We start from the raw sequence: 19,868 nt of genomic DNA on the forward strand, positions 1-19,868 counted from the left end.
AGGGGGCACCTTAAACAGATGTTCCCATTTGGGAATGGCTTACCACTACATGTTTGCGGGGATACCCTTCTGATTCATCATATGAAAGGGATCATAGGGAAAATTTTATCTCTCATCCTGGAACGAACTCAGGAGCCAATAGTACTCTGATTAATCACAAACTAGACTATGTATTGCACTTCATTTTACCAGTATCACCACTCCTAAACCCATTGCTGTAAGCACGTCAATAATTAATGTCTACTTCAGAGAAAAAAGTGTAAGTCCCAGACTACGGGGCACCATGCAGATATGAGAGAGCATGAATAAATGAATGTGGATTATTGGTATTTAAATCTTACATTTTCATGTAAAACAGGAGATTATGACTTCTGTAGAAGGGGAATGTGTCTTGTCTTGAGTGGCTTGCTAATCGTTCTTTATGAAATCTATTTATGTAAAAGTATTCTGCAGTATAGGTATGTTTAATTTTTCTGTACAATTTGAAAATATGTTTTGTTCTATTTTTTTCCAGTGGGAGGTGGTCTCTAGAATAATACTGTGAGGGTGGAGGGCAAAAACTTTGGGAAAAAGCTTTCATGAATAATAAGACATAAAGCCTAGAATTAACAGAAGTGTCTGATAATAAACATAACATGATGATTCAGCTTCTAGTGAGCAAGATTCAAATGAACTGCCAAATTTACATCAATAAAAATACACAACTTGCAAATCCAATATACTGCCTTATGGGTATAATTTATGTCAGTGGTATCCTGCATTGATTTTGACAGAATTCACTCACTGGCATAGCAGGTATCAAGTGATCAAGGAGGAATACTGCCCAAATCAGAGCTGGGCAAGCAGTATTCATATCATGGTGTGTTCAACAAAACAGTCTCTTATAATGCGTATTGCTCTAGGAAGGAGCATGGTTTGCACCTCCTTCATGACTCCTGCCATGATCAGCAAAGTTGGGATAAAGGTATTTGTATTACGACCCATAGCAGACAAATTAAAGTCACTGACAGTATCCTGACCTGATATGAGCTGTACTAAAATTTCTTATGTCACTTGCAGGACTGCTACATTGTTGGTATACCTGCTTTGGAGTACGGCACGTCTTGAGTCGAGGTCTTATGTATCATGCACAAATCCCAATCTCATCAAGCCAGGGGAAATTAAGGGCCAGATGTAGCAAGCGTTTTGCATGGTGCAAACAGCGAATTTAGGTGTTTGCGCCATGCAAAACGCACATCGCAATTCTCATTCCCATTTTGCGAGTCGGTAACCTGGTTACCGACTCGCAAAATGGGAATGCGACTCGCAAATAGGAAGGGGTGTTCCCCTTCCTATTTGCGATTCGCATCGCGATGTAGTATTGCTTTGTGACCGCGGTCGCAAAGCAATTCGCAGTTAGCACCCATTTCAACTTCCTCTTTGTGAATGGCTCTGAAAAAAATGAAACAAAAACGTTTCATTTTTTCGTGTGTATTGCAACTCGTTTTCCTTTAAGGAAAAAGTGCTGCAATACAAAAAAAAAAAAGAAAACTGCTTTATTAAAAAGCAGTCACAGACATGGTGGTCTGCTGTCTCCAGCAGGCCACCATCCCTGTGAGTGCTGCGAATCGCAAGGGGGACCTCATTAATATTAATGAGGTGGGTCTTTGCGACCCCCTTGCGATTCGCAGATGGTGTCAGGGACACCATTCTGCATCTGGGTTTGCGAATTGCAAATTGCAAGTCGCTCAGACTCGCAATTTGCAAGTCGCAAACTCAGACTTACCTACATCTGGCCCTAAGTCCTTTATCCCAAGCTGAGACATTTGCTCCACATCCCGACTCCTAACATAGACAATTGAATTCTACATGGCTCTCAAAGGAGGTTGCACATTTCCCTTACCAGATCCTGCAATGCTGAGTACTTCACATGCTTGTGTTATGAGGTTCCTCCTTTGGTAATAGGACTGCATGTTTAGGACAACAGCACTGTAGAGTGTGGAAGACTGAGTGCAATCCACACGTATAGTAGCTGTCGGCCTAACTCATGCCTAGCTCACAATGCCTTTCTAACACCTCCAAACTCGCAGGGATAAAAGGTGATCATGGCAACCTGAACATGACACCCTGACTCCCAAGCGAATCTAGAGATTCCTACTTAACCCTATGTCTACAACTGAAAGCATAGTGGTTGAAACCCTCTGCCTGGCCTGATCTAATGGATTAGCCCGAGTCCCATACATGGATAAAGTATCATGAATCAGCCTGTCATGTAGACAGCAATTCTCTTGGGAAGTTGACAGACTAGTGCCAGCCAAGCTACGTGTCACACAGCATGTGTCCCAGGATCGTCGTGGCCAGACTGCCCTATACTCTCCTTGGGTCAGTGTGTGCTTCATATAATAAACCTATACCACATTTGTACTAAAGTTCTGATGTAATGTGTCAGGTGATAGAAGTTGTCTCCTAGACTTGCAACACTAGTTGGCATATCATGTACCACGTTCCATAGCCTTGATCAGAAAATACTGATATATCATGCAAAGGCTAAGCTAAATGAGCATCATGTTCTATGTGTTCCTGGAAAAAATCAAACCAGTAAAATGTGTAAAAAGCCATTGCTAAAAAGCAGCCTTGCTAACATGAATCAAATGTGAATAAAAATATGAACTGTAAAACTAAGCTAAAAGAGGGGTGACCAAACCGGATCCTAAAAGGGTCCTCATGTCACCCTCCTTGCTAGGAATGAAGAGCATATTATGTAACACATCTAAAATAGGAAATCATTAAAAAACTATAAGGCTTAAGAATGTCCACATCACCAAGCAGGGAATGCTGATCAAAGGGCAGCCAATTAAAATATCAGATTTTAAAAGTGGACTGAATTAAAAGTCAATGGAGTTCAACATGAGGCCATCAAAAACATCAGTCGAGCTAGAGTCCAAGAGCGACCCTGCTTTCGCAGATGATATTACCACCAAAGCCTCACCCAGATGGTCAAAGGAACAAACATGATCCGAGGCCTCTGCTGCAGCTGAGGAGGCAGCATTCCATGCTAGGCCCATAGAAAGGACTCCTTGAGCCGTAGCATCCATGATTCTGTAAGGTGGATCATAGAAGGCGTCACAAAGAAACCGTATTCTCATAGGACAACTCCGGGGATGAAACCTCAATGGGAACATTAGCAGATTCATGTCTGTAGGAAGTACCTGTAGCTTAGCAAGACACACTTCCACTGTGCTCTTGAAAGGGCACCACACACATTGGAACACAGGCTGCATACAATAGAATACTGGCCAAAAAGGCAGTGATCAGTCCTTGTTTAGTTTCTCCAACATTTGTGCTCCGAAGTACTGTATCATGCGATTACAACACATTTGGGTCAGTGCTAGCTCCATCACCCTTTGGCTTTGAGATGGGACATCCATAAGGAAGTAAAAAGAGCAATAGCAAGATACCACTAATTAACACCATTTCCAGTGGTGTGCCTCCAAAACACTTGAAAATAGCAAGTGGATTGCTGATGGTAATATTCCAAAAATAGTCTGGAATGTACTTACAAAACCAGTCCTTATTGCCTTAAAAAAGTGTACAACCCCATGGTGTCTGAAGCTTTGAAAATGCGACTCACAAGTTCACTGAAGCACCCTGGAAAGTTGCCATTTAGGAGAGATATCCGCTGATGACCTCACTATTTGTAGGTCATAGGTTTCATAGGCAGAAGTTAGTGCCAAGTGTTTTTGAAACAAAAATGTTTTTAGGCTGCTCAGCTTGTCGAAGTTGCATTGAAAATAACAATAGACGGCCACATATTTGCTACTTTCATCTCGTGCATGAGACGAGGGTCCGCAGCAGTTCACTATTTGAGAAACAGAAATCATATATGAGACACCTGCTCTATTCCCACAACAGCCTTGTTCACTCAGCATCAAGTAACTTCCATTTGAAAATAACTGAAATACTTTACAAATCGTAGGGACAGGAATACCCTTGAAGTAGTAAACTAAATTAGCTATGATGCATTATATGCAAAGTGAAATACCACTTGTTTACAACTCATTGAATGGCTCACTGAAGTTTCACACTCGCTGCCACTAAGAAAAAATTCCTTTTCCCTGCTCATACACTTGTAACCAAAAGGCAGTTCCCAAACCTCATAAATAAAACTCACCCCTAAACCTTCAAACCTGTCCACAGAAAGTGCTTCAAACACGAAATGAAATGAAAGGTCGATATTGACAGGGATATTACTCCATGTGCTAATCAGACTGATGATGGTGTCTCAGCCACTGTAAAAAGCAATTTTTCGAACTTTTCTATGTTAATGAAGGTGTGTGTATGTTACAGCTTTCTTTGCCATTATGTGTTGTCTACATGTCAGCTTAAATGGTGAAAATAACTCTTTTGAGTCACATGCTTCCATGGCAGGCGGTTCGATTTTAGAACCTGCAAATTCCAACTTAACCACATAATAGACCTAAGTTGACTCTGTCCATGCTGAAAGAATGATGTCATTTTCCATAGTGTATATGGCAGAAGACACAATGTTGTTTATTGTGTGAATGTTAATAGACAATGTATTCATACCATTATCAACAATGGCTAATTCTTTCTCTAAGTTTGCCTGATCAATTTGCTTTAAATGAGCAGCAGTTTCCATTTGAGAAAGCTTCCAAATGTTGTTGTATATTGCCCACAATACCTTTTTTGAGCATGGTTTCTAAGGTCCTAACCAGAAATCCTGCAAATCCAAGTCCTTGGAGAGGAGAGAGAGGTGTTTTGTTTTTACAGCTACCAAGGTAGAATGTTGAAGCCATTGCTGACATAACTTGCCCATGCTGTATGTAGTTACTATACTTGTATGTTGTATAGTAATATAACAAGGCTCTGGTCTGCTTGCTTTAAAGATCTGTGTAGAATTTATAAAATGTGTTTGACAACCATATGTGCCCACTGGCCACAGAAACCCCACATTGGGACCTGACAGTGTAGAATTAAATGCACCATTTTTAACCATATCATGGAGTTGATCCTCTATATAATTCTAAATACTTTAAAAAGTGTCAAATTTTACAATTGAGGGAATACTAGGCACATTCATATCTTTGAATTTTTCTAAACCTAGACAAGTTGTTTGTTGAAACGTGTAGTTCAGAATAATGATCTGTAATGGAATAAAACATGCTTTAAATAAGGCATCCCTACTCTGTACTTGCCAATTTGTTACTCCCCAAACTGACTTCACATCAACAGTTTCCTTTCCATAATTGAAGCCTTTTATAGCTGGTTGAGAAATGAATGAACCTGAATAAGTTACCTTAGTATCTGTCAGCAAACCTTTCCTTGCTTTTGTTGTTAGTAATTTGAAATATTATGACACAGGATCAGTAGCATCATGCCCAGAAAAATATGTGAATTTGTCTATATACTGGTGGAGTCGGACAATGTTCCCATTATGTGTAATTAAAAGTTGGACGTGATGTACTATCTCTCTGTAGGTAATGCTGTTCATAATAATGACAGAACATTTCACCATAATTAGCTGAGTTCATTTACATACCTTCATTTTCAAAAACAGTATAATATTTGAGCTCAGAGACTGTGGAATCAACCATTTTAACATCCCAGTCAATACACAAAACCACGTGTGATGATATAATTCATTGACATTTTGAAAATGTATGGATTGTGAATAGTTTCAGTAGGACCAAATATAACATATGGGGCCAGATGTAGCAAATCTGGAAATTGCGACTTGCAATTTGCGAGTCGGGGCGACTCGCAAATTGCAAGTCGCAATTTCCAAAACAGAACGGTGTCTCAGACACCGTCTGCGACTCGCTATGGGGTCGCAATGACCCACCTCATTAATATTAATGAGGTGGGTCACTAATTGCGGCCCCATAGCGAGTCTAGGCACTCGCAAACATGGAGGCCTGCTGTCGTCAGCAGACCTCCATGTTCGTGACTGCTTTATCAATAAAGCTGTTTTTTTTTTTAAGTGTAGCCCATTTTCCTTAAAGGGAAAACCTTTAGTTTCGGTATTTTTTCAGGGCAGGTAGACCACTACCTGCCCTGAAAAAATAATTTTGGGTCCATTCACAAAGTGGAAGGGGTCCCATAGGGACCCCTTCCAATTTGCGAGTGGGTTACCATCCACTTGAAGTGGATGGTAACTGCGATACCCTTTGCGACCGCATATGCGGTCGCAAATAGTATTGCATGCCACTCCGAATCGCAAATAGGAAGGGAACACCTCTTCCTATTTGCGATTCTGAAATGCATATTGCGAGTCGGTCCCGACTCGCAATATGCATTTCTGCATAGGGAAATGCGTTTAGCGAGTTGCAAACTGCACTTTTTGCCGTTTGCGACTCGCTAAACGTTTCCTGCATCTGGCCCATGGTACTTTATCCAAAACAATCCCATCAGGAACTGGAACAGCAGGAAATATTCAGAAGGGGCAAGTCTCTTCGCACGTTCAGGAAGATAGTGCCCACATATAAACAGAAAGAAGACAATCACAAATCCAATCCACAGGAAGAAAGCAAGCAAAGTCAATATAATCCACAAATAGGACCATGGACGGATCAGATAAGTGTGTTTAAGCCAGGTAAAAAGGTTACATATACCATGAAGTGATGGTGTTGATGAGATTAAAAGTCGTCAATGTCGACAAAATATCCAGAAGCAGTCTGTGTGAAGACAGCAGCCACTAAAGGTGAAAGAGAACTGGTAGATGCCTCTAGAGGTGGATCATCGTAAACAACTCTGTTGCACTGTTTTGTAATAGAGGACTATAGACTTATGAATTGTGCATTTCTGGTACTTGTAGCAGTAATTGGAATCAACAAAAGTTCATTCTCTGTCCTCCCCAACATAGGGCAAACAATTTTAGCATTGTTTAATGTTTGAAGAGGTATCTCCTGTACGGTAATGAGAGGGGATAGAGAATTACCCAGGAATCCTCTAGATCTACTGTGCAGGATCTGCTACATGGTGCAATTTAACTTGATGAATGGAGACAAAGTATTTGTCCTTATAGCCTTCAAGTGGTGGTAGAATCACAATTCTGGTATCTTGGATTCCAAGAACTGGAAGAGGTGCATGGTACGATGGGCCAAACTCTTTTTACAACAATATTTTCAAGAACCAGATCCCCATCTTTTGGAATCTAGCTGGTAGATGTTGATGAATCCCTTATTCCAAAAGTGGTGGCATTTGTAGTAGAACAATCATCTCAGAAATGTTATAATTCCAGCAAGATAGTGAGACTTTAATTTATGTCAAAAGGAGTTTCTGCCGCCATTTGCCAGGACAATGAAGATCTGGGACAAACGTGGAATGCCAAACAGGACCTCGTAAGGGGTGCAGCCTCCCAAAGATCTTCTAGGCAGATTATTTAATGATCTCTGGACCCTATATAGGTGATGGATCCAACTACAATACTCTAGCTGTTAAGGATTGCTTTAAGTCTCGGTTTTTCCTTTCAACTATTGAATTTCCCCCAGGTTGATAGGGGGAACAATAATACACCCAATATTCCCATGATATCCCTGCAAGCCTTTGAGGCATGGGCCGGGCCCTTGTCCAAGTGGAATGCAGCAACTGCATATATCATGATAAAGACTTGCAAATCTTTAATAACAGTGCAAGCGTCAGCCATTCATTATGGCGACACCCAAAGAAATCTGGAGCAGGAATCTACTGCAAGTAGAATGTATTTGTATGCACCATCTGAGACCACACTTTCGGACCCTGAAAGTGTAGAATTAAATGCACCATTTTTAACCATATCATTGAGCAGAACCTCTATATAATTCAGAATATGTTGCCAATTGTCAAATTGTGCAAATGAGGGAATACTGGGCACGTTCATATCTTTGAATTATACTAAACCTAGACAAGTTGTTTGTTAAAAAGTGTAGTTCAGGAAAATGATCTGTAATGGAATAAGACATGCTTTAAATAAGACATCCATGCCCTGTTCCTGTCAATCTTCATCTCCCCCAAAATGACTTCACATCAAAAGTTTCCTTTCTTTAATCGTAGCCTTTGATGGCTGGTTGAATGAATAAATCTGAATAATTTAATTTAGTATCAGTCAACAAAGTTTTAATGCTTTTGTTGTTAGTGTATGCAATGTGTATGCAGTGTGTGTACCTGGACACCGGTCCAGGCACACATACTGCATATGCTTGTTAGACACCAAGGTCCATATTTATACTTTTTGTCGCAAATCAGCGCTAGGGCAGATTTGCTTCAAAAAGTTTACCACTGGCTAACGCCATTCCAACGCACCAGCCGGGCGCCTTATTTATGGAATGACGTTAGCCGGCGCTGCGGCCGGGTTAGCGTCAAAATAAATTACGGTAACCGGGCAGCGGAGGCAAAGGGAAGACTGGGGGTTGTGCGTCAAAGAATGGTGCAAGTCAGGTTAGAGTCAAAAATATTGGCTCTATCCTGACTAGTGACATTTTTTGACGCACAACCCCCATGGAAATGACTCCTGTCTTAAGACAGGAGTCATGCCCCCCTGCCCAATGGCCATGCCCAGGGGACTTCTGTCCCCTGGGCATGGCCATTGGGCACAGTGGCATGTAGTGGGGCCCAAGTTAGGCCCCTTATGCTACTTAAAAAAAAAAAGATACTTACCTGCACTTACCTGCACTCACCATAGATGGGTCCCCCCATCCATTGGTGTCTTCCAGGGGTGGGCGAGGGTGGCAGGGGGTGTCCCTGGGTGCAGGAAGGGGCACCTGTGGACTGCTTCCATGGTCTCCCACCATGGAAATGAGCCCACAGGTCCATTAACGCCTGCCCTGACCCAGTCATTAACAAACGGCGTAAATCTGGCTGGGTGCCTTGTTTTAAGGCCCTCCTCCTCCTGTGCGTCATTTTGATGCCGGAGGATAAATAAGGCGCACATGCTTTAGAGTAATTTTTTGCACGGGAATGCCTACCTTGCATGTCATTAGCGCACAGTAGGTTTTTACGTACAAAACATGACTCAAACTCCATAACTTTGGCGCTAGACGGGTCTAGCGCCAAAGTATAAATATGGAGTTAGGTTTGCACCGAATTTGTGCCAAAATAAATGACGTAAAATTGCGCAAACAGAGTATAAATATGGGCCTAAGAGGGGTGTCTGCAGTGGGTGCTTGATGGTGGAACCTTTAATTTTCTGGCAGGTGTCACAACTAAGGACATACTGCTTTGTCTGTTTATACAGACCATTCTACCATTCTACCAGTAGCGATTGTGTAGTAATTAAATAGTAGCTGCCACACCAGCATGGGTAGAACCAAATCGATATGAGCTCCCTGAATTAATTCTAGCCAATGGTCTTGGTTGAGGATAACACAATCACCCACCTCCAGAACTGTCACATAAGGAATGTTTTGGGCACTTAACTGGCAGGATTATTTTGCTGGATATGTTTTGGGTAAAGGGGTGCAATCAGCTGAAGCTTTCACAGCAGCCTATATTTCTTCATCCATCCTCATATGAGAATGAATAATCACAGCAATAGGTGCAGTTATGACTGCAGATTTGGCTGCTTCATCAGCCAGTGAATCCTCTACAATCTGTATTCCAACACGTTGTTGGCCAAATGCATGTATTACATGAGCCTGTGGCAGTTTGACTTTAAACTCTGTCGCCTTCCCCCGGAGCATTATATACTTGATGGTGTTTACTTTGGAGTCTCTGAATCCATTAAGGTGCACATTTTCATTGAAAGACTGGACACAGTAGGACGAATCATACACAATAAGTATCAGGAATTCAGGATTTGTGTGTTCCACTGCTAGAATCAATATTTTGTGTTCAGACAGCTGTTCTGTGCAGTCCCCAAGGGACTGTGTAAAGATCTTTTGATGGTGGAATTCTCCATCCCTTATAACTCCATAAACAGCTGTGCAAGTCGTGGAGAATTGATGCTTGGCACCTACAACAGGTTGTGCTGTACCATCAGTAAAATAATATATTTATACAGATCTAGAGGCATGATGTTAGTGGGTGAGGGGTACTCCAGTTTGTATTGGAGAAATTCTTAAGCATGCAATTTGGGGTCAAACACATAATCTACATCAGTGGCAGTCAAGGAAGTGGCCCATGGCATCAGGGATGTAATGCTTTTGTATTTGGAACGCTAGCTGTTGTGACTGCCTCTAAGGCAGGAATTGGGGTTATGACAATGATGTGTTTTCCCTGAGCTAGAGGTCTTTCTATAATGAAAGCCATCAGAACTACAGTCAGTATTTTTTCAGTGGAGGCAAAACGCATTTCAGCATTAGAATATAAATGCGATTTATATGCAATCAGCACTGTGTCACCTTTGTTGAATGTGACATAGGTAAAGTGAATAGCATCCGGAATTATCCAGATGACCAAATGTGTTTTGTTTTCATGTGTAAGTGTTTTGCTTCAAGCATGTTAGTCTGTAATGATGTGAGAACATGTGTGTGAAGTGGTGTCCAATGTTTGCTTGGAAAATCTGGACTATTAAATCATAAAGTGAGATTAGCCATTGTGCATAATCACGGATGTAAGTTATGCCAAAGTTAAAGAATCCTAAAAATGATTGCAGTTACTTAATGGTATTTGGTGGTTTTAGTTGTGAATACCTCTCTAGGAAGTGTGGTGCCCGATTCTTCTCCTCATTTGAAAGCTCATATCTCAAAAACAGGACAGTGAGAAAAGCATTTTTTGTTTTCTTAGAGTTGATTTTGTAACCATGTGCAGCAAATTCCAATACAATGCAATCTACACTCTCCAAGTGTGTGTCCAAGTCATCATCATTTAGATATACAAAATCTACGTAGGACAATGCCTCTGGATAAATTTCATGCAATACTGATGTCACAATTTCACAGCCCTGGACTGTCCCTATACCCTTGGGGAAGTCGACAAAATCGGCGATGAGAGCTGAGCATGGAAAAAGCAGTTAGATCTCTACTTTCAGGTGCTATGTTTTGGCAGAAAAAAACATTAGATATATCTAAGGTTCTTTTGTATTTTTTGTGAACAATGTTGTTCATCAGGTCTGTACTGCGTGAATTTTGTATTGCAAATGTGCGTGTATGACTATTTAAATGTCTTTAAACTAAGACTATTCTATATGGATAATCTGGCTCAGCTACGGGGAACAAAGGATTGTTCATGGAAGAAACCCAGGGTTCAATTACTCGCTAGTATTCGAGTTGTAGGAGAATCTCCCTCACAGTAGCTTTTGCTTCTTGTTTTATAGGGTGCTGTGGTTGTACTTGCAGGCTGGACCTTGTGGGTATTACATGATAAGGACAATCCCTATTTCAGCCCACATGGTTGCCGTACAGCACTGGGTCTGGTCAGCTTGCCAAAGTTCCATGGAAAGTAGCAATTTAGCATATGCTTCAGCAGATGCTTGCTTTACTTGCTCTGGCACTAGGATTAAGAACAATGGTAAAATCACATCTTCCCCTTGTGAAAGGGTTCTAACAAACACTGGTGGCCAATCCTTTTCTGCCAAGAGAATCTCATTAGTAAGTGTTAATCTTTCCCAGAAAATTACTTTAATCATGCGCATTATGTTCCCCTCAATTTGTATGTTTAATTTATAAATGTGATCTGGAGGGGTGACTGACCTGTCTGGGGTTTTGACTTCAATGTAGTTGTTGCTCTCACACCTAGAAACTCTTGATTCTGGTGAACTATCATGACCTCTGCCACTCTGTCTAACAGAGTCACTGCCCACATCCTATTCCTCAGTAACATTCAGAATATGTGTGGCACATGTTGCTGAAACTCCTGCAACCTTCTTTTTAAAATTGGGGTTTTTGTTAAGAACGTTTCTCTTCCTTTTTTATTATTATGTCAGCGTGTTATGAGTCCTTTTTTGGTTTCACGTACTATTCTTGTCTGTGCTCTGACCATCCACCTCTCTTAGCTGTTTGTCATGTCAGTCCTGAAAGAAACGAGAAGAGCATGTGTCAATATATTGATACCTTTCGGGTTGTTTCAAATTATCACAGTTATGTAGGTTGTAACGTTTTTTAGAGCTATCCATATGCAGAGATTCTCCCCATGATTTGACTATATCCTTGTTTGATTTTTGTTTCTCCCTGCATTTTTTGGAAGACTCCTGTACTTTCTTGGTATTATCCTTCTCAGGACTACCTTTAAGTTGTGGCTTATTTGGACCGACACCCAAATTATCAAGACCCATTTACGTATGAGTGTTGGCTGCTATTTTTGGTAACTCCTGCTCCATTAAAGCAACTTGTGCATGTTGTTGTTGAACTGCCAATGCTGCTGCTTCCCCTTTTATGTTACTTAAAATAATTGAGGATACTGTGGCAAAATTGCCCATTAACTTCATCCCCAAGTCCGTGGCAGGGGCAGACCCATGTTCATTTTGTATTTGTTTTAATACTTCTAGTAAGACAACAAGTCATGGTGCACTATGTGTTATAGCATATATTGCAGCACAAACTGTGTCCTAAGTTGCACAGTCTTCTATTGAGGGTACCATCCCAAGTGGAAAGCATATTGTGAGAATTCTATGTTTATCTGGGTGTCCCATATGGGGAAATATTGTTGGGTTAATTCCTGGTGTATCCAATTGTTGTTGGGCAGCTCAAACTAGCAGTATTTCATTTTTGCATTATAAATTATATTAAGCATCTCTATATTCTGACTATATTATTGTATAATGGGCGCAGATCCCCTGCATGTACATTTCGTAAATTTTGGATATGGTGTGTAGGCAGCTAGAACTGGACATCTAGCCCTGTCATTACTGAGGTGGCCCATTCTAACATTTTCAATGTGTGGAAGGACACTTTGGAACCAATTCTGATGTTCCTAATATGTCAAAGGTATTTCTAAATAAGTGTATGTTCTATATTGTGCTAGTGGGTTAGCCACCATTTATGTCTGAAATGTATTTGAATTTGCATCGACTGCAGGTAAATTGACCCATTAAATAAAATGTTCCTCTTCTGTATCCATCAAGGGCCTCAACCACGTATGTAACATCTCCTCCCCATTAGCTAGCCCATTTAATTGTAAATGTTGTGTGAGAAAGTCATCCTTTTAGCATTTTCACCCCAATGTTTCTGACTGAACCTGGTGGTAACTGACCCTGACTGTGCCCTGGGCCCTGCGAAACAGGCCCAGGGCGAGTGCTCTGAAAAAAAGGTACATGGTAAAATGGTACAATTACAATTGGCAATGACAGACCCCTGTAAGTCCCTAGTAGATAATAGGGCAAGGGGGATTGAAACTACTTTTAAGTCCCAGGTATATAATAGAGCAAAAGAGTTTAGAGGCCAAGTAGATTTCCTGCACTGAAATGTGCACTGTTGTGTTGCCTGCTGTCATTTTTAAAGACACCCTGCCTGACAGACTGTCTTTAAAAAGTCAAATGTGTGCAAATTCGACTTTGGAATTAAAGGTACTTCCAAAGTGATAGTCTATCTTATTTTTACATACAAGTCACTCTTAAGGTCTCCCTTAGGTGCCCCAGGGATGGGGTGCCATGCAACTATAACCAGGGACATTATCAAATATGTTTCACATGCCCTGGTGAGGGAAAAACTGCACCTTTCATTTTCCTCATAGCAGATACTTAGCTCCATAGGCTAAAGTGTGAATATTTTCCATAAGCATAAGTATTGCTAGGCAGGAGCTAAATGTGTCATGAAATGACTCAAAAGATTGGTAATGATACATCCAACAACTTGTTACTGTTGCATATATCATAACTAATGGAGCAAAGAAGTTATAAGATTTTCTTTTCTGTAAGACACATTCCAACCTGCTAGTGGCTTCTCCGGATTGGTCAGTCTTAACAGGATTAGCCAGGCTGCTTTGATGACTGAGCAGAGGTTATCTGATGGGGGAAGTTGGCAGATGCTGAGGCCAGGCCAGGAAGGGGCTGGGTAAACTAAACTGGGCTTACAAATGAACCAGGCAGGACAGAAAGGAATGCCAGCCAGACCTGCCCTCTCACCCTGTACCCACAGATAGATAGCAGTCACAGAAAAATAATTTGTACATGTCCAGAGGGGGAGTGTGAATGGAAATGAGCCACACCAGTAGGTTGGTTTAACCAGGTCTTCCTTACAACAACAGCCCTAACAACTTTGTCTTGCTTCAAAAAGTACTCAGGAGTGGGCTCCCTGAAAGCAACAGGTTAACAGAGCTTGCCTGCACAAACTATCACAAAAATCCCCAGCCTGGAGTGTGTCCAGTGGACCTTTAAGGATTTGATCAGGTGCATTGTGGGAATTGTTGTCCTAAAGTTCAAAGGACCATCTCAGAGCTTCTAGACCCTTGGAGCCCTCAAGAGGAACTTCCAGAAAAAGTTCCTGAAGTTTGGAGCACATTTTGTAAAAAGCTCCATAAGTGATCCGAGTCACTATCATGACTCAAGCCGATTACCTTCAACCGCACCTCGGCCAGGATTTCAGGTTCATCCCGCTGAGAGCTCTAGAGCTCCAGGCTTCTAGAATTTGACCGGGGTCTTGCGGAAAAACAGTCAGACAACGTCACTTTGAAATAGACTTGCTGAGGAGGACTGCATGATGTAGAGAGAGAAAAGCTCCAGAAAAGTTTCCAAGAGCGAAGGTAAAATTTTGACTAAGGCCTCTCGCTTAGTGTATCCGAGCAGGACTCCATTGCGGTCACCCTCAAACTTTCATTTTGTCCCTGTCAAGCATGACCAGATGTCCCCTGTTGTCACTATTGATTTCTAAGCACTAGAGAGCACTTTTTTTATTCAAACTCTAAAGATCATATCTCCAGTTCCCTATATGGGATTTTTCTCATTTAGGTGCAATTTCAAAGATTCAAATATTTACTATATTTATAATTTGTTGTGGGGTTTTTATTTTGTGTTGTGTCTTACTTATTTACTGTATTGGTGTATTTAAATGCTTTACATATCTGTCTGCTAAGTTAAGCCTGTCTGCTCGGTGCCAAGCTACCAGAGGTTGATCAAGGAGCTAATGTCTTGAGACCTTGACTGGACCTAACACTGTTTGTGGACATTACTGCTAGTGTTAGGCTACTAATAACCAGCCTCCAATATGTTGTGTGACAGCATGTCTTCAATTTACTAGAATAACTACTGAGTCCTCCATTTGTATAAACAGAATTCAGAGATTTGAAACACCAAGTAGGTTACCCTTCTAAGAGTTTAAGCTTGACCAACCTACAGACAAATATAGGTGCTACCTATTCAGTTGAGAAAGATATTTTCCCTAACACCACGGACGTCTCTGTATGAGTATGAATAGAGCATCTTTGGCATACAAGAGAGAACTACTCAGGAGATCCATGTTTTGGGGTTCGTACCTTGGTACTAGGATTGCATGTTTAGGATGGCATCACTGTAAAGTGTGGGAGACTGAGTGCAATCCACACCTGTAGTAGCTGTCGGCCTAACTTCTGGTTATCTCACAGTACCTCACCCAAGCCTCAAGTCTTGCCGGTGTAAAAGGTGATTATGACAACCGGAACATGACAATCTGAGTCCAGAGGGAAGCCATGGAAACAGATCATACCCCTTTAACTCAGTTAATCACGCATGCCAAGGTGAGACACAAAGATGCGAGATAAGTTTTCAATGCATTTATTTGAACAATTGCAATCTAATATGTAAATGGTGAACTGCAAAAGTTAGGCAGATAAAACAAAGGAAGGCAATCACCTTTACGATCAGGGTAAAGAAGGTAAACAATCCAACTATGATGTTTTGTGGTTCTAAATGTTCTAGAGATTTCATACCTGGATAAAGTATCAGGAATCAGACTGTCATGGAGATGGCAATCCTCTCTGGAAGCTGGCAGATCAGTGCCAGCCGAACTGTGTGTCGCACAGCACGTGTCCCAGGATTGTCGTGACCTGAATGCCTCTACCCGCCTTGGGTCAGTATGCAGTTTGTATAATAAACCTGAACCACATTGGGACTACATTTCTGATATAATGCTGTGTCTTGACAATAGAAGCTATCTCCTGGATTGGCAACACTTAGTTAGCATATTGTGTACCACCTTCTATAGCCTTGGACAGAAAGTACTGATAATATGTTTCGGAAAAGTTAAGCTAAACAAACAGCATGTTCCTTGTGCTTCTGGAGTAAAAGCACATCGAAAAATGTGCAAAAAGTCATTGCTAAAAAGCAGCCTTGCTAACATGAACAAAATGTGAAGGAAAACATGAGCTGGAAAACGAAGCTAAAACCGGGGTGACCAACTCGGGTCCTAAATGGGTTCTCCTGACACTTGTCTTAGGCCACATATCAGACAGCTATACTTTTAAAAAGCCAACATAATTTATGTATTTATTTAGTGTAAATGAGTCCTTTTGCCGAAACATGTACAATGGTTAAAAATAAGAATAAATAAATAAGATATCATCTTGTATATTTTCTTAATTTTTTGTTTTTTAATATAGTTTCTTCCAGATCAAAGTTGACATTCCAGTGGAGTGTCGAATTTACCCTATCGACTCAGAGGAGGAAGAGGACAGATGTCATGTCTCCTGCAAGGACTCGGTGAAAGAAGTCATCTGCCCATGGGAGAACCTGACGGCAGAAGGCAAAGCTGGATAACACGGAGCGGCTTGAGACTTGTTGACAACTGTTGGCAGGTCAATACATTACAGGTCTACACACCACCTGAGTGCAAACTCAGAAATCACTCCACGCAGGATCGAGCACTGTTAGGATTGGTAAGGACAACGGGAGGTTGACTCAAAGAACTGGACGCTAGCTCGAGTGAACCAGTCGATTTGACATGTCCGAGTACGCGTGTGAATGGATCTATCGGTACTGATGCATGGAAATTTAAGAACCCAGAAGGATATTGACCTCCTATAGATATTTTAAAAGAACAGTTTCATTGCCTTGGTGAATAAGTGACGTTTAACAAACTATTCTTTTTATACATATGCACCTAACCATTCGTGCCAAACACGATGTGTTCATCAATGCCTTTACAGCATTCTGGATTTGCACACAGAACATTATTTTGGGTACAACTTCCAACCGGCATAGTCTTATAATACCACCTCAGAAGAAGCACACTGTATTCCCTAAAACCATTGCAACCTTTTTGATTTCAGTATTGTTTTGACGTGCCAAAGGTGCCAATAACTTGCTCTGACTCTCTGGAAATAATAGTGAAATAGATGGCACAATGAGCAAGAGTGGAGTCTGATTTCAGATGTCTAAAAGAGATTATCTCTACATCTAACTTGCATTGACAAACATAATGTCAAGGCACATATTTTATGACACCGACCTAAACATGATAGGCCTAAAAGTTTAACATTTGAGATTGCTTGCAATTTTACATCATACGACGCTACATAAGGCAGGATACTTTACCTGATGTACATGACGGAGTATGCAGCACAGAGGGCTACCAACCCCATAGGCCAAAAGAAGGACATTAATGACATTTCCACATGTTATCGAAGACCTGCTCTAAATGCCCTGCTCTCTATGAATGAACTTTTCAGAAAGTCAGACACAAATGGAGTTGCCATAATCACATCATTGCAGAAAAGAAGACAGATACTTTCAGCAGACTGAGATGGAACAATCTGGACTTTGAGGTATAATGGTACTGGAGCATGAGTAAAGAGGCAATTAAGGGTCTTCTAAACTCTCCACATGCTTGCACCTTGAACTGAAGTAGCAACAGTTAAGTAAATCAGAAACCAGTGATAATCAAAGTGGGTTGCAATCAAATGACCTAATTTTAGTAGTGACGATTAGCCTGTGTGTTTTTCAATTTAGGAATCAGCATTCTCGGTAGAGTTCATGAGTACCAGCAGTTGAAGAAGTTTGCTCATGGGCATGCTCGAGTACAGCATCTCATAATATGTTAGAGGAATCCATGCACATGTGGTCTAAAAAGATCGCATATTGACTTTATAAGAAGCAGTGTGTGGTGAATACAGTAAGATACACATCAGAGACCGCAATAATGTGATCAGATGAAATATGACCTAGTACACGCTCTGAATGCTCATGGGGACTGTCCTAAAGCACCAGATAGTCGATAGTGGCCAAAACAGATTGCGAGAATGGCCATGGCATGATCGGTAATGGGTTCAGTTTTGTGCCTCAAAGGTAGGAATCCTGCCAGAGCCTTTCATTTTTCTAAAGTCCATTAAATGAGTACTGTTGTGAAGGGTAATAAATTACAATATATCTTTAGAAGTACAAAATTATAATTCAATTTGTGATACGATATAAACAAACAAAATATTAATGCTTCTTTCAAAGCTGCTTCCTTTAAGTAGCTATAGTGAAGAGCAATTAGCCATGTTGTCAAATCCACCTTGTTCCTGAACTAAATTTAATACCAACACTGAGTTCTCAAAAAATGGACGTAAGTACAATTTTCCCATTTAGCCATTTAAGACAAGAGAGAATAGCAGAGATTCTGTCCAATGCACCTGCACTTATTGGATAAAGACTCAAGGCCACATTATGAGCCTGGCGATCTGATGACTGCGGTGGTAGCGCTGCAGTCGGACCACCAGCGCCACCAGATTATGACCTCACGTCAGTCTGGCGGTGCTGGCAATCCTAATCTGCCAGGGCAGGGCTGTCCTGGAGATCACAACCCCCTTCTCTGCCCGTGGTTTCATGGCGGTAGCACTGCCATGAAAAGGCTGGCAGAGATTGGGTGCAGGGGTCTCCAGGGGGGCCCCTGCACTTCCCATGCACTTGGCATGGGCAGTGCTTGGGCCCTGCTGGCCAGCCCCGTCACAATGTTCACTGTCAGCATTGCTGCCTGCTCTATTATGAGCTGGATACAATACTGTAGGTTGTTTCCCGCTGGGCCAGCGTGCAGAAACTGAGTTTTCGGCCACTGACCCAGCGGAAAACTCATAATGGCCGTGGCGGGGAGATTGCCATACTGACTGCAAACTACCCGGAACGGGCTTTTCTGTCCCCTGAAGCCATAATGAGGGCCTAAATGCCATGTTGATGGTCCCACGCCTAAATTCAATGAAACTCATCTGATTTATTAATGTCACTTTTAATCCATCCTTTCCCAGATAAAAAGTCAGCCCTATTTCTAGAATTTAATAGTCTGTAAATGAAACAGCAGGGTGAATCTACGTGAAGAACCCAATATGGTAATTTATTTCCATATTTTAAATTGGTATCTGAACATGCAACAATGTCAGGAGATAGAGTTTATCATCAATACAACATTACAAAACATGATCACATTAAATGCTGTAACATTTATGTAATGCTTGTAAACATGATATATTAATAACCATTGAAAAGTCCACTTCTTTGAAAGTATGCCATTAATAGCTTCAGCATATGGCAATGGGATTATCTGTTCTTTGACCATTTCCTTGTCTTCTATTGTAAGGGAAATAAATGAGATGAAACTATTGTAACTTATAAAGGTCTTTCCACTCTACTCTTTCAAATTTTCACTGTATGCTTGTAAACAGAGAGATTTGTGACAGTGTTATCCTATCTGTGTGCCTACACTCTTCCCATGTGTTACTTATTTGCTCTATGAATCTTTTCATATAATACTAGAAAAGTAAAATTAAATCACATTTCCATTTTTGCTGTAACGTTTGCCATAATGTAATTCCTTGGAAGTAGGGCCTCACCAAAGACTCTATCACCAGTCTATCTGATGGCCTTATTTGAAATTCCAACACTCTGCTCCTTAATTCAGTTGTCATATTTTGCTAACTCTCTTTGCCTTCACCATAAGGTATCCTTTAACCATTGCTTAACAGTCTCTCATAAACTGTAGAGTGGTCACTCCTTTCAATCAACAGAATCAAAAAAGTATGAGTGTTTTTGGTGAGTGTACTCAAATGTAAATTACCTCTAAGCGCAAGTCATT

General features: G+C 41.1%; 1 protein-coding gene across 1 annotated transcript in view; it reads left to right on the forward strand.

The window, feature by feature from the left end:
- RGS9 (regulator of G protein signaling 9) overlaps nt 1–19,585 on the forward strand; it is a 707,657-nt gene extending 688,072 nt beyond the window's left edge. The window contains exon 19 of the mRNA XM_069199876.1: nt 16,423–19,585. Within this exon, the coding sequence (XP_069055977.1) occupies nt 16,423–16,579 (157 nt within the window). The 3' untranslated portion in view covers nt 16,580–19,585. The remainder of the gene's footprint in view (nt 1–16,422) is intronic.
- Nucleotides 19,586–19,868: the final 283 nt, after the last annotated feature.

The sequence above is a fragment of the Pleurodeles waltl genome, chromosome 7, assembly GCF_031143425.1.
Source record: "Pleurodeles waltl isolate 20211129_DDA chromosome 7, aPleWal1.hap1.20221129, whole genome shotgun sequence".
NCBI lineage: Eukaryota > Metazoa > Chordata > Amphibia > Caudata > Salamandridae > Pleurodeles > Pleurodeles waltl.